The following is a 14,434-nucleotide window of genomic DNA, read 5'->3' as shown; positions in this document are numbered from 1 at the left end:
ACCCAAAATACAGCAAGCTAAATGTTGGAACCACGATAGCACTACGATTCATAAAACTAAGGGTTAAAAGGTCATTTGTGAGCCTGCACAGCACTGTGTCAGCAGACCACTGGAGCAATATAATGAAAAATGGTTAAAAAAAACAAACAAACTGCCATCAAGTCAAACATGGAGAACTTTGCAGTGTCAACAGAAACTGTGTTTTTGGCAGCAGGTCAAAAATAGAGCAGTCTACTCTGTGAAAACTAGTCTGCCACTTTAATACACAGACACCCTGCTGACAACAGTACAAGCATGACAAAGAGATGAGTAGATAATCCATTACCTTTCAATTTGTGTCAGTGCTTGATTTTACTTGAGTACGCAGACCGAGTGTGGGTGGAAACAACGATGCCTTCAGCTGAATTTGTTCATCATAACCAAATGTGTAGTCAGAAGTGGAGATCTCAATTGTTACCATCTTGTTTCTCCCATGTTTAAAAAGACAATTTGAACAAAACTGTTGAGAAATATACAACAAGACTCATTGTTCAGTTCTTTAATTTCCTTTTGAAACCTTGTGCAACATCATGGCCACATTTGTACCAGTCCATAAACAAAATTATGAAATCTACTGGTGAGTTGTGCAAACGGAATAAAAGAGAATGGGGTTTATTGAAAGAAAAAAAAAAAAAAGCATTCAACTGATGAATCCATAATTTGTTCCAATTTCTGAAGCAGCTCACTTTCTGACACACCATCCTGAATGAGGAGTCCATTCACTGACACTGTTGACAGGCCTGCATAGAGCAATGAACAATTAAAAGCAATTAGACAGCTATAAATATAAAGCTAAATATTCAAACTGAACCTCTTATTTAACCAAGCAGCACAGCTGGAGACTCATGCAGACTTTATCAACTTGCCAGAGCAAGGTAAAAAAGAAAGAAAGAAAAGAAAATCAATATAATATCAGCATTAGGGAGCGTTGCATTCTTCAAGTAAAGCCCTGGCTCGCCTCTCCGCTTTCATTAAATAAATTTAGAGTTCTGATTAGACGTTGCCGGTGCCAGTGCCAGCTGGGGACGTCCTCAAGCGATGAGAGTTGAAAGAAGATATAAGATGTGGCGACCCTGTGCATCTTGAATTGTAAACCAATCACATAAACCTATCAATATTAATCCCCATCAAAGTGGAAACACCATGAACCATCTTCTTTTGCTACACTAGGCCTCCGACTCCTCCCAGAGGAAATGAGCGGCTGCTTTCCCACACCGGCTGCTGCGTGGCTGTGTCAGAACCACAGAACTGAATTCGCCTCGCAATGGCAAACGGACCAGAGGAAGGCTGAGAAAGGGGGGCTAGCTGATGATGCGGCTAATCGACTGCAAAGAGGGGAACTCCTCGCTCTCCGTGATGTGCAGGGTCTTGTGGGAGTTGAAGTCTTTGGGGGCCAGCACCTGTCTGCAAGTGGGGCACACCCGGCAGTCCAGCTCAGCTGCCATGTTAACCGCTGTAGCAGGCGTCTGCCAGGCATTCTTCTTGTTTTTATTTTTCTTTCCTCCTCCAGCCCCAGACTGCTTCTCCAGTGCCTTACAGTCTCCGTGCGCAGTCAGAAGCTCCTGCTGCTTGCCCGTGTCCGGTAAGAGCACAAGCAGCTCATTGAAGATGCGGTTAAAGCCATCCCCAAGCAGGTCCTTACAGCTGCGGTGGTACTGGGCTGCTGATATCACACCCTGGAAAGACAGAAAGGACATATGAGCAAAGTAAACAAACAGGAAGTGCCAAATGTGAGGAGCAGGTTCTTTCAGTGGGCTTCTTCTCGTTTGTCATTCATGTTAAATAAAGACATAGTCTTGGGAAAAGGTAAGCCCTAACAAAATAACCACTGGGCTAAACATTTTTCACTCAACACATGGAAGCATTATTATTATTATATTATTAATAATAATTAATATAATGCAGAAATCAGCTGCAGTTTTGTTTTACTGATCGACTACACAGTCCTACAACCAGGGGAGTGGCACTTTACATCCACATCTGTCCGAACTAGAGCAAAATATAGAGGTGAAGGCTTTAATGTAATCCAATCAAAGGTATTTAAATTTATTATGTTTGGCCAAAAAAAATCGGATTCAGAGAGAAAATAAAGTTGCAGCCATAAAAATCCGGTAGTACATGCACATACGTATTCACATTTTTAGCTGGCAGCACATTTCTTTATAAATGTGGAAAATCATGACATCATTATAATGAATTCTCTTGATCTACTCTATGGTAATCACGCACACTACCCTCCTGACTCTGATTAACGGTGCTGAATAATGGTTGTGTTTATGTGCAAGATTACGATGATGTACGCTAACCTTTGACCTTCATAATCACTTTATCCTCATTTGAGGATGATAAAGCAGTGACAGCTATTATTTATTATGTCATAATTGATGTATAAGACCAAATACAACTAAATTCTTACTGATTTAAGTCAAAGTGAACTAGAATTTAAAAAATAAAATAAAAGTCTGTCCCTGAGATACTACTTCTCACAACTCTTGGAGGGATGCACAACCTTAACACAGAGCTGTAACCACTTCAGGGGCATTTAAAGGGGACGGGGAACAAAAAACAAAAAACAAAAAAAACCCAGACACAATATCCATACCAACAGAGTATTTAGCTCTTATGTAGTGAGTACCTGTCTGAACTGGGCAGAGTAGTTTTTGAACTGGTTGAATTTTGATTCGTCATCATTGAGGTACTTCCTAATGGACTGGATCAGCTCCAGGTTCCTCTCGCGGAAGTCCTCTGGCACCAGGTAACCATTGCTCGGCACTTTGGGAGGCCTGGGAACAGACAAAAAACACTAAGTACCAACAAGGCCAACCAAAAACCTTTGTGTCAAGCAGTGATCATGTAATGTAGAAAAACGAGAGGCTCACAGGTTGACTACTGGGGGTGTAGACTCCACCACATTGCTGTTGAGGGGGATCCCTGTGAACCCTGGGGGAGGTTTAGGGGCTGACATACCCAGGCCAGGTGGAGGCAGGGGCATGGTGGAGGATGGGGCTGGAGCTGAGGCTTTCATTGGGAAAGAGGTCTTAAAGCCTGAAAAACAAAGAGATCGTGAACTTTGAATGATGCAGTACCAACTCTGAAAAACAGTTCTCAGGGTTTTAACTATAAAACCAACACCGCAGTGTTCAAACAAAATGCTTATTTGTGAGGCATTTATACGGTTTTACAATAGTATAACATCATTACATCATTAATTTGATGAAAACCGAAAATTAAGTCAAATCAAAGCTCAGAGCTCAGGGTTTAAATATTCACCTAAGAACATTTTGAAGAGCATGTTCACAGCCGGGTATAAAAAAGTTTTAACCAGTTTCCCTCTTTACAACAACTGTGTGGTGGGTGACTTGTTTGTTGTTTTTGTTTTTTTAAATTTAGGGATGTGGGTGCTTTGTAGTAACATCTGGCTAAAAAACAAACAAACAAAAAACCCCAAACCAAACCAAAACATTAGATTAGCCAAACCGTTCACTAAATGAGGAGTCAAACTCTATGACTCTTCTTTTATATGAAGTCTATGGAAAACCTTAGCTGTCTACCTTTTTACCACTGCTTGCCGGACCGCTCTCATATCAATCAAATATCATATTGCCTAATAATGAAACATTCCTGGTTTCCAATCAACCACACAACCAAAGAACAGAAATGACTTTCCATAATTCTTATTGACTCTGTTTATTGTAAGAGCTAAGTTGGAGAGTTTCCAAATGATTTCCAGGAAGTCTTCCCCACCGCTTCTTTGTGATGGCAGCTATCAGTCATTAAACGACACAGGAAATCATTCCTGCCTGTGGCCATCTCCCTGTACAACGCATCCACTTAACACACTGTTTGCTGCTACAACTACACATGTTTCTTTTCCAACTATTTATTTATGAGTGACTTATGTATGTATGTATGTGTATGTATGTATATATATATATATATATATATATATATATATATATATATATATATATATATATATATATATATTGTACTATTCTTAGTTAGTGTATTGTCTGTCTTGTCTTAATGTTGGTTTAAAATGGAGCACTGTAACAAAAAATAATTTCCCCCAGGGATCAATAAAGTATTCTGATTCTGATTCTGAAAAGCAGCTGTACATTCAGTTTTAAATGTATTAGTCGTTTGTAGTTTGAGGTCCTGTAAAAAAGACCTGTATGGTGGATATATTGGGTGGAAAGAAGCAACAGTACATGTAAATTGATGATAAATGAATACTGTGGATTGTTATTCCGTACCTGGTGGTGGATTTTTGGTCATGAGGGCAGGGAACTCCTCCTCTTGTTCATCTGCAGGCTCCGCATTGGGATGATTTGTTACGGGAGCGTCATCTTTGCTAGTGGGTGGCGATTGCTCAGCGTAGCCATTAGCCAGCCCACTTGTAAGTGCCGCTGTCACAGGACCGGAAAGCGGTTTGTTCCACGTTTTCTCAGGAACATTTTCCTTTTGTGCCGTTGTTTCCACTGAGACTGGATTTACAGTTGTTCCCAGGTCTGATGTTGTAGTTGCAGATGTAGGGGGAGCAGTTGGGTTCTTCGGTTTTTTCTTCTTGTTGGCTTTTGGGGTCGGGAGATCGGTGTTGGGGGTTGGATTTGAAGCGCTCGGGGTCACAGCTGGGTTTGAGGATTTGCTGCTGCCTGCTTTAACAGTTAGCAGAGAGGAAATATCCAACATGGTGGGCACTGAGCGGAACTCCTGCTGTGTCATTCCTCCGCTTTCATCGTCGGAATGAAGGGGAGAGTAATTTGACAACGCTTTCCCGTTCTCACCCACTTTCTTTTTCCTCCGTGAAGACGACGAGGATGAGGAGGAAAGGAGCTGAGGGCCAGAGGATACAGAGGAAAGGGGTGGGGGAGGTCTGGAGGAAGGAGTAGGCTGAGTGTTGGGTTTAGCTGCAGATGTGTGGTTGGACCAAGCAGAGGTGGTACCAGCTGCAGGTTTGGGGGCCCGGACTCTGGAGACGAGAGCAGGGAAATCCTCTTCTTGAAAAGAGGACGTCTTCTTAGGCTGTGCAGAGTAAGCTGGAGTCATGGGGGTTGTGAGCGTGGCAGTTGACAGGCTGGGGAAGTCGTCCTCCTTTAAAGCTACGTGGGATGGTGCAGTCACTGCAGGAGCTGGCTTTACACTGCAGGGACAAACAAAAAACAGCACAAATAACAGATTTGTGTCACACTATGCTCACATACACACTGAATAATGAAAACGTTGTACTCTGATGAAGCTTACACAGCTGCAGCAGCTGTGGCTCCCAAAGCTGGGAAGTCATCTTCTACATCTCGCGGGTTCTGGCTCTTCATTGTTTTTACTGTTAAAGAGGCAGAAATAAATACACTAAAACTAGCAGACAAATACGCCTGACATCTAGCAACCATAACCATTATGTATGTTTTTTCAGTTTACTTTTTACCTGGAGGTTTGCTCGCTTGTTTGGCATGTCCGATCGGGTGTCTGAGCTCTTCTGGTTCTGGTCTCTCGGCCCTCTCCTCTCTGCAGTGTTTGGGAGCGCTCCTCTCCTGCACTGCTGCTCTCTCTTCTTGTCTTCGCATTGCAATGGATGCCCTCAAAGCAGCTTCCACCTGCCTGTCTTCCTCATTTCTGTGCAGACAAGCAGACAAAACGGTAAAAAGCAAGAAACTACTCCCACTCTAACAGCTGCTGAAGTTTTTTTAAAGTAATATACAGATACACAAGCACGCAAACACAGTAACAGCACAATGTGAGACACCCAGGTGCAACAATGCCGTGCAGTCATTCTTCAAATGTTTTCCATGTCTGTCTCTCAATACAAGTGGATGCTCTGCAGTCCAGTACTCATGCATATAACTGCACCCATCCATCTTTTTATATCCTGCAAAATTTCCATGTCACAGACAAAGACGAATGTACCCTTTAACAACAGCCATCTCTTCCAATTCTGACAGCTCCACCACTAATGCTCCCTTCCAATTAACTCGGAGCTGGTCATTTATACTCACCTCGAGTACCTCCAGCTTTTCTGTCCCCCGTGAGGCCTTCCCCTTCCTCCTCGGTTGTGACGCACCTCCTCGTAGTCCTCGCCTGTCACCATACCTGTAAGAACGCATGTGTTTTGATCATCTCAAATGCCAAACAGAAATCCTGGTGGTATGGCAATACAAAAACACCACCGTCTCGACCGACCGACCTTCATTTCGCCTCTGCTGTCTTGGGGCGTAGTTAAACTGCAGGTCGATGTGGCGGTTCTGTCGAGCCTCTGCTCGGTTCTTGCTGTGTGCTGCAGCCTTGTGAGCCTTGTAGTCAATCTCGGAGCGAAACGCGTGAGTGAACTGTTCTGTGGCGCAGCGACCTTCCTCGCACAGATAGTGACTCTCTCTGAAGTGCTCACTCAGATACTGGTAATCACTGTTGGTAGCACGGTTAAAAACAAAAGTCTGGTTTAATATTCTTCTACATTAGGTAACAAAAACAAAGGAGGGTTTGTGTGGATGGGTGAAAGGGTCACACACACCTGTAGTACTCCTGAGAGCCGTCTGCGTCACAGAAGTGGCAAAAGTAGTGATCCCTACGCAGGTGTTTCAGCAGCTCATCGTTATCAAGGTAACGGTCATCGCAGAACTTGCAGAGCGGGTGGCCTCTGTGACTGGTGTCATCTGGGTCTCCATGCGCTCTGTGACGTGCCAGCTCCTTACGATTATACCACTTCCGTTCATGGGAAAAGATCTGCAGGGAAAGAGTAACTTTTAAAGTAAATAATTATTCAGGAGATCAGCAAACAAAGCTCTTTATCAGGATATTGACATCTGTCTTCTTTATATCTGGCTTCCTTCAACCAGCCCTTATTTGCCTGCAAATGTAAGTCTGTCCAACTCACCATTTTTATATGCAACAGCAACAAATGCATAAAAAAATAATTGCAAAATTTGTAAATCTGACTTAATGGTACAAGCAAAACCGTTTAAGTTAATGACCTGATGCACAGCACTTTCAGTTATCAACAGACAACTTGAACAACGCTACGGTTTCTCATTCGGTGTGAAAAGCAATACATCAAATAACAACCTTAAAAAGGAGGGTGAATTTAATACAATTCAACAACTGTATTGTGTAAGTGCTTTTGTTACCATTTAGTAGCAGATACTGTTGTCAAGGACAATGACCGAATGCCTTCAAACTGAAATAGAGTAACTAACTAAACATTCATATTTATATCTGAACACTGTTGGTGGTAGCTCCAGTAAATTAAAAGGAAAAAGACCAAAAAGAACCGTTTGTGCTACAAAGTTTCCATGTACATTTGGCCAGTCATGTAATACTGAGAACCCGATCAGACACCCCTTTATTTACTCTTTAGGGATGATGATGATGATACCTTTAGATGCTTTGTGCAGAGCTTGCAGCAGAAAAGCTCATGCTGCTTCCTCATGTGCTGCTCAAGCTCCTCAAACCTGGAGAAAACCTTGGGCTCCGAGCAGCAGAGACACTCGGGCAACAGCAGATGCCTGACAGACACACATCGAGGAAAAGTTCAGTCGGAGTCAAGTAAAAATCAAAAGGGGCATGAAAGGCAGTTGGATACAGCAGGAAAAACCCAAAATTCAAGCCAAGTTTTTGTTTAGTTAAATGACAGATCAGATTGAGGAGACTTCCTGCTAAAGCAAGTCATTTACACATTTGCAAATAAAAGCGCTCACTTTAGTCATCACACAAACTTAGACTCACTTTAAAAGCAATCAAAACAAGAACACAGCATGGAGTGTTCAAGAAGATAACACTAAAGGCTTTAAAAGCTGACTTTTAGTTATACCGGTTTATACACATGCTTGTATACATTTACAATATGACCATATACTGAGACAGCAAGAGCACCATCTCTAACCACACATAGCATTAGTTAATACCAGCATGGCTCTCTATACACATTTCCATTGTATTTTTCAAGCAACAGTTCAGCTATATTAACTGTAATTCTCTTACTGCTATTTCTGGGTTTTGTAGTATAAATGAACTGAAATGCCAAAGAGCAACACAAGCACAAAGAATAGAGACATCTAGTACCTGTACTGGGCATAGATCTTCTCATCCACAAAATAGATGTCATACTTTTTCTCACAGTGGAACTGCTGATAGGGCAGAGACTGAAAGGCTTCCAGTTTTTTCACAAACACCACCTGAAAACAACATGACAGTCTTATTAGTAATAACCTGTGGTAACTGGAGGAAGATGATTGTTTTAGAAATAGAAAGCATACCAGTGATGTCACACAAACACCTACTGTAATATCACATGAAATGATGCACGAGCAAAACCACGTCAGTACAGAGGATGCATACTTGGTACGCGTCTAATCTAGGCAATTCAACACAGTTTGACATTACAACATCCAGCTGTTGGGAAAGTTTACGTCCGCTCATCATGGCCACGAATGTCGTGTTAATTTAGTGCTGAAAGGTTGAAATGCTCTCTGTAATCCTGGCTGGATATTTGACTACTATTCTTTACAAAATTGTTAGACTTCAATCAAATTAGTCAGTCTCAGAGTTGTTTTCTAAGCACAGTCAACAAATGCTCAGTGGGGCTGAAGTAGGGACTTTGGGAAGGCCATTCCAGAGGCTTATTACTAACCTGCTTTATCTATTCTAAATCCAGTTTTCATGTGTGTTTGGGATCATTGTCCTACTGGAACTGTGTCCACATTTAACCCTATCTTGTTTTATCAAAGTCATTAAAGATGTGTGCTATACAATCATTTTACCCTGGAGAAAGAACGAAATCATTTATAGCCCCAAACGACCATGACATTAATTCCCATAGTGAGTGGATGTAAACTTCTGATCACAGGTGTATTTGGCCTTTAGGGGAGTGTTATGAGGCCGGGGCCACCGTCCACTTGTTTTGACTCATTCCGTCATCTGCAATCAAGATTCGGAATTTATTCAGGGCTGACAGTAGGCAGACATCACAATGACCTCTAAAACTATATCAATTAAACATTTATCACAACCCAGTAATAACAGGTAGCATACCAGCGCCGCTAAAGCTCATGCTAAATTGAGAGGTGACAGCTAACGTGTTCAATTAAAAATGTATTATAGAGTTTACTGTCACCCTGGCTAAATGAGGTATACCCATAAACGTCGGATAGACAAGCACTCTGTCATCAGCTCAATTATAAAATCCGGCTTCTAAACCAACTCTTTCTGACCAGTGTCAGTCTAACAGATAAGCTAACTTATGCACTTGCTAATATTCGCTAGTTAGCTTAGCTAAGTTAATGACAGCTAAGAAAAAGTGTTCTCCACAGTGGGTACGCACAATGAGCTGCCACCTCTTTTTTCCCCTGGTGACTATTTTAATTGATTCTGAACACAGTTAGGATGCCAACACACAACTTGTGCCTACTTTTATAGAGTAAAAACTATGAGAACGCTACGGCCTAGCTAATGCCACAAGGCTCCATCCTCGGGTTAACGTAGCAGAAGAACGCGCACCTTGTCGAGCTCCTCCCGGCAGACGGCGCAGTACTTCTGATCGCACAGCACCCTCATCTTGGTGGAGCAGCGGTAACAAACGGGATGGTCGCATTTTCCCAAGGCGAAGATCTCGACCTCTTGGCAGCACAGAACACAGTTCTTCTCCGCGTCTTTTGTCGTTGTTGAGTCCATCTTGGTGAAAAGGCACAAGTCAAGCTTAATAGTTATTTGGGAGCGCCACAGAGCTGAGGTGCTTACGTAATTATGAAAGTCTACTGCCGCGTCACGTAAGTGTTACACCAGCGATCAACACACCACAGGGATGGACCGAGCGCACGCTGCAGCGGTGCTTTTACCCATCACACCTTGTGGGATCTGTGCGAGCCCCACGTGCGTACCTTGGTGGGAACCGGTAAATGTGCTGATAGGAGGTGTTGTACTTTGGAAAACATTCATTAAAGCTGCGGCTAAAAACAGCAGACTGAAGCTACAATTCACGCGGGCCCACCTTGGAATATATATATGTGTATATACATATGTATGGGAAGGAGGATCTTGAAGTTGATGCATGCGCATATATATATATATATATATATATATATATATATATAATTTTTATTTTAAATCGTTGTATGGTCTAGATCATGCTGGTGGTGTATATTTTCTTGCCACACTTTAGGCCCATTAATACCTACTGCTTCCAGTTCACCTATGCATCAACTTCAAGATCCTCCTTCCCACTTTCACAGACCTTCATAACCTTGCTCCTTAGTATTTATCTGATATTCAATGTCTTTTGTCTCTTCCACTTGGGACTCCATGGGACTCAGAACCTTTAGTTGCCCTGCCCAAATACTTTGCAATGCACTTCCACCTGATACAGTTTCCTTTAAGGCCTTCAATGTCTGTAAAATGCCCTCATCTTAAAAACTATACCTGCCACCAGGTCATAATAAAACTGCTGCTTAAAATGTTTGTTTGCTGAGGGCCATTCCAAACCAAGCCTGTCATCTGAATCAAACACATCCATGTTGAAAGTAGCTGTGTTAATAAAGCTTTGGTTTTTAACATGAATTCTTGTGCTTACGTTTTTCTAATTGCCTCTTAAAATCTTTGTATCCACACACTCATCTTTTTTATTCTGCTGCTGGTAAACAGGAAGTTATTCCTACAGTTATTCCTACAGTCAGGTCCACCAAGGATTTTCTATTTGTGCTTCTAAAGAGATGAGTCAATGCCGTAACCCAGATCTTGGTGCTCTCTTGTGTCTATGGATGACTTGGAGACAGAACCCAGAGAGACAGAAGAACTTTTCTGATTTGGCTGTTTCCAAAAAACACCCAAAACTTTGCACTTCTCATCTTCCACATAATCAAACATTACCTCTTTACCTATAAATTCCCAAAGGACTCTTTAGTTTGTAATGTTTTATTGGATGGCTTACGCAAGTTACAGTTTCACCTTTTTAAAAAAGTGACTGGTGTCCAGGCAGGTGAAGCCCCCGTCACTCATACAGTCTGTCAGCAGTGATTTCCATTGCTCATCTGTCCTTTATTGTGGTCAAGTGTGCAGGATTGTTAAGTGTCTTTGTAAGCTAGCGCCTCTTGTAGTGGTTGTTGCTCAGTCCCATCACTCTGAAGGTGCAGCTTGCGATCTTCTCGTAGAGAAGGAACATGAGAGCAGCAGTCAGCACCGTCTGCAGCAGTTTTGCTTCAAGGCCTTTAAAAAGACCCAACATGCCATACTTCCTACAGAAGAAAACCAGCATGAAAACGTTAAAGAACAAGAGGTGAAAGAGCAAAATTATTAATATTCAGTAACTCAGCTGATACATCACGAGGGCCCAGTGATGAATGCCCATACTCCATATAAAGCATACTCCCTAATTCATAAGGTTCGATCAAGGAATTAAACCAGGGATTATTTGCTTGTTATGCTGGATATAATTAATCTAATTGTTAAAATATAAATGCAGAGATTATTCAGTGTGTTTTCCTGATGAGTTCTCTAGAGTCTGATTGTACAGTTAGTTGTATATAATTATTACAGATGTGTATGGTAATGCATTTGCAATGGTTTCTGTTGTAAATAAATAAAAAAAAATAACGCAAAAAAAACAAACAAACAGAGCAGCTTCTGTATGCATACAGATTTTTTTAAATACCAAATGGAGCTATTTTTTTCATCTTGTTCTTCATAGTAATTCTAACCCATGTTGCCTAGTATGCTCTGTTTAAATGCGGTCACCCAAAATCAAACAGATTCTAATGTGGATGTAACAAAACCCAAAACCATATTTGGGGTTCCCATCCAGCCATTTTCCTCTCCTTATCCAATTCAATCACCACTTTTTCATAGAACGACAGCCAGACACAGGCAAAACCTCAGAGAACACGCTAGTCAGATGGCGGCTTCAAACCCAGGACCTTCTAACCCATATGTCATGGTGGCAATTTGCACTGCAAGTATGTTAATATGCGTGTGTAAACACTTACCTCACCCTGTTGACCAGCAGACACTTTATAGTTCTGAGACTGGACAGCAGCTTTGACTTCTCTGTCGATGTGTTGTTGTACTGTCCAAACTGTGGTGATTGAACAAAAAAGAAAAGCATCTCTGAGATTAATGTTTTCTTTGTTACAGGTTCATACATTCACAAATCTAGCTACTAAAAGATTATATGTGTCACTTTAAAAGTGATCAACAGAATGCAGACATACCCTAAGAATGGACTGTATAGTCTGCAGTGGGTATGTCACAGTGGTGGCGATGGCTTTGGCGATGGCCCCGATCACAAAGACCTCCAGTGATGACAGCTTTGGGCAGAAAGAAGAACCTGAATCTTTTGTGTATCATCAGAGGAACAAACGTATCCCAAAGGTGAAAGTTTTGAGTTCAGATGACCTCAGTAACAGGTGTAGTTTAAAGTTTTACTCTGCCTATCAGATTTTCCTTAGCTAATAAACATACCAACAAACGCTGCGGTAGTGTCCAAAAAAGTCTCAAAACGTGGTGTTCAAAAGATCAGGGAACACATGCAGAGCCACTGAACAAATCATGTGAACAGAATTACCAACCAGACAATGTCTGCATACTTCCCTTCCCTTTTCTTACTCACCTCCTTGGGAATGCCTCTCCTCAGCTGCCTCTTCAGGCCCTCATAAATCATGAATTGGATAGCGGGGTTTAGCACCAGCAGCAGGGACGGGAAGGTCCCGTTCCACAGTGCTGCGATGCCCTCGTCACGGATGATCTGCACAAATGCATCTGCAAAATCAAAACAATTTGGAAACAAACGCGCGAAAGAGAGAATTTGTAGTATGCACATGTGTAGAAGGTTTGCACAAATACTCATTAGAAGAAAAATGTAAGGTCATTTACCCAGAATCCCAGAGTAGTTGGTGGGATGGATGTCTTCATTGTGAAACTTAGAGCCCTGGAGCTTCAGTCTGGTATTGACAACCCACAAAGGGGTGGTGACAAGTACATTTACAACCCCTGGAGAGACAAAGAGGCAGATGAAATTGAATCTTTACTACCGGTTTCAGCATTTAGAAATGTAAATAATGTAAACTGGTTTTATACACTGTGCAGAATAGGCTACTAAATAGGAGTTCACGCTAGTCATTCTTAGGACAAAGGTATGAGGGACTCGTCTGAAATTAGATGGCAGATCTTGCCAATGACCACCTCACCTGCTGCGATGCCTATGATCAAGTCAGTGCTTGGTGCTGACTGTTTTCCTTTCAGCCAGCTAGCCTTGAGGCAGTGGAAGCAGTAGAAATAGACAAAGTTGGAACAGCACAGGCTGCAGATGACAGGGAACCAACCTCTATAGGGTGCCAGTCTGAATTAGGGGGCAGAGGTAAACACAGGAACACATCTTAGCAGCCTTCTACTGCTTGAAAGACTGTATTTTGATGTTTGAGGGGATGCGTGCAAATTTATTAAAATAGTTTTGGCTTGAAACACATTGAGATTTTCACTATTTATACTCACAATCCTTCCTCTTTCACAATTTCTGCCAGAATGGCTGGAGTTGATTTGGCTTTCCTGTTTTCATCCACTGAACACAAACAGATGGGGATTTTCTTTCAGTAAAAACAAAACAAAAAACCCCAAAACTTTTGGAAATGAGACTGTGATTTCTGCTCTCTTACCCTGGAGCCGTAGTCTGGCAGTATCAAGAGGGAAGAACACTGTCATTGCAGTCACACTTCCCTAAAGGGGCAACAGTAAGAAATCCATGGCATGCCATTTTTTTGACATATGGAACAAATCCTCGAATGAACCCCATATAAAAATCAAGCAAGTTACAGGAACATACATGTAAACGGTTTAAAATGCACACTAGGATCTAAAATAAGACGTTTTATATATGATTGTTATTCAGTATTCAATTCGGTGCGTATAATAAGTTACACGTACATAAACATTTCGCCGAATAAAGAGGTTATTATTATTGTAAACACTTCCACATTTACAGCTACATTATCTACTATTTATTGTTTTTGGTAAAGTTGGGAGTGGAAATTGTTATTTTGAACTGAGCTCTGTTTGGATAAAGCATATAAGAAGTGACGCTACAGCAACTCCCATTTGTGACTTAAAATTAAGCAGCGCATACTGAAACTAAGATCAACTTACCACTGCTCCTGAGACAGCATGAACCAAACTCTCATACGAGAAAACCTCGCTCATTGTCACCGCCAAATTGAGTCTGTTACATTCAATAATATTCAATATTGCCTTGACAGCCTAATAATTATTATTACAGCCTCCTTTCTCTTGCTAGCTGTTCTTGTTTGCCTCTCTCTAATAAACAGCTCGCTTCCTCGTTTCAGACTCGCGCGATGGCTTTAGGGAAATGTAGTTCTCTTCGCCCTACACGTTCCTGTTTGAACTTCAGGATTTCCTTACAGAGATT

General features: G+C 41.7%; 2 protein-coding genes across 2 annotated transcripts; both read right to left on the bottom strand.

Moving 5' to 3' along the window:
• Positions 1 to 511: 511 nt before the first annotated feature.
• Positions 512 to 9,839, bottom strand: znf598 (zinc finger protein 598). The gene is made up of 12 exons (XM_085403371.1): positions 9,526 to 9,839; positions 8,092 to 8,204; positions 7,406 to 7,535; positions 6,545 to 6,756; positions 6,221 to 6,438; positions 6,033 to 6,126; positions 5,465 to 5,652; positions 5,284 to 5,362; positions 4,296 to 5,182; positions 2,919 to 3,084; positions 2,675 to 2,822; positions 512 to 1,715 (listed from the first exon to the last, which is right to left on the bottom strand). Exons 1-12 carry the CDS (start codon positions 9,697 to 9,699, stop codon positions 1,341 to 1,343), a joined length of 2,784 nt encoding a protein of 927 aa, XP_085259497.1. The 5' UTR covers positions 9,700 to 9,839; the 3' UTR covers positions 512 to 1,340.
• A 1,071-nt stretch (positions 9,840 to 10,910) lies between these two features.
• slc25a17 (solute carrier family 25 member 17) lies at positions 10,911 to 14,366 on the bottom strand. The gene is made up of 9 exons (XM_085405131.1): positions 14,155 to 14,366; positions 13,668 to 13,728; positions 13,507 to 13,573; positions 13,203 to 13,354; positions 12,889 to 13,005; positions 12,626 to 12,774; positions 12,228 to 12,323; positions 12,003 to 12,091; positions 10,911 to 11,255 (listed from the first exon to the last, which is right to left on the bottom strand). The coding sequence occupies exons 1-9, from the start codon at positions 14,206 to 14,208 to the stop codon at positions 11,102 to 11,104; spliced, it is 939 nt and encodes a 312-aa protein (XP_085261257.1). The 5' UTR covers positions 14,209 to 14,366; the 3' UTR covers positions 10,911 to 11,101.
• Positions 14,367 to 14,434: the final 68 nt, after the last annotated feature.

The sequence above is a fragment of the Rhamphochromis longiceps genome, linkage group LG4 (assembly GCF_057381845.1).
Source record: "Rhamphochromis longiceps isolate RC_006_pf linkage group LG4, R_longiceps_female_GT1.1, whole genome shotgun sequence".
Lineage (NCBI taxonomy): Eukaryota > Metazoa > Chordata > Actinopteri > Cichliformes > Cichlidae > Rhamphochromis > Rhamphochromis longiceps.
The sequence above is the reverse complement of the archived record's forward strand: the minus strand, read 5'-3'. Positions and strand labels throughout refer to the sequence as shown.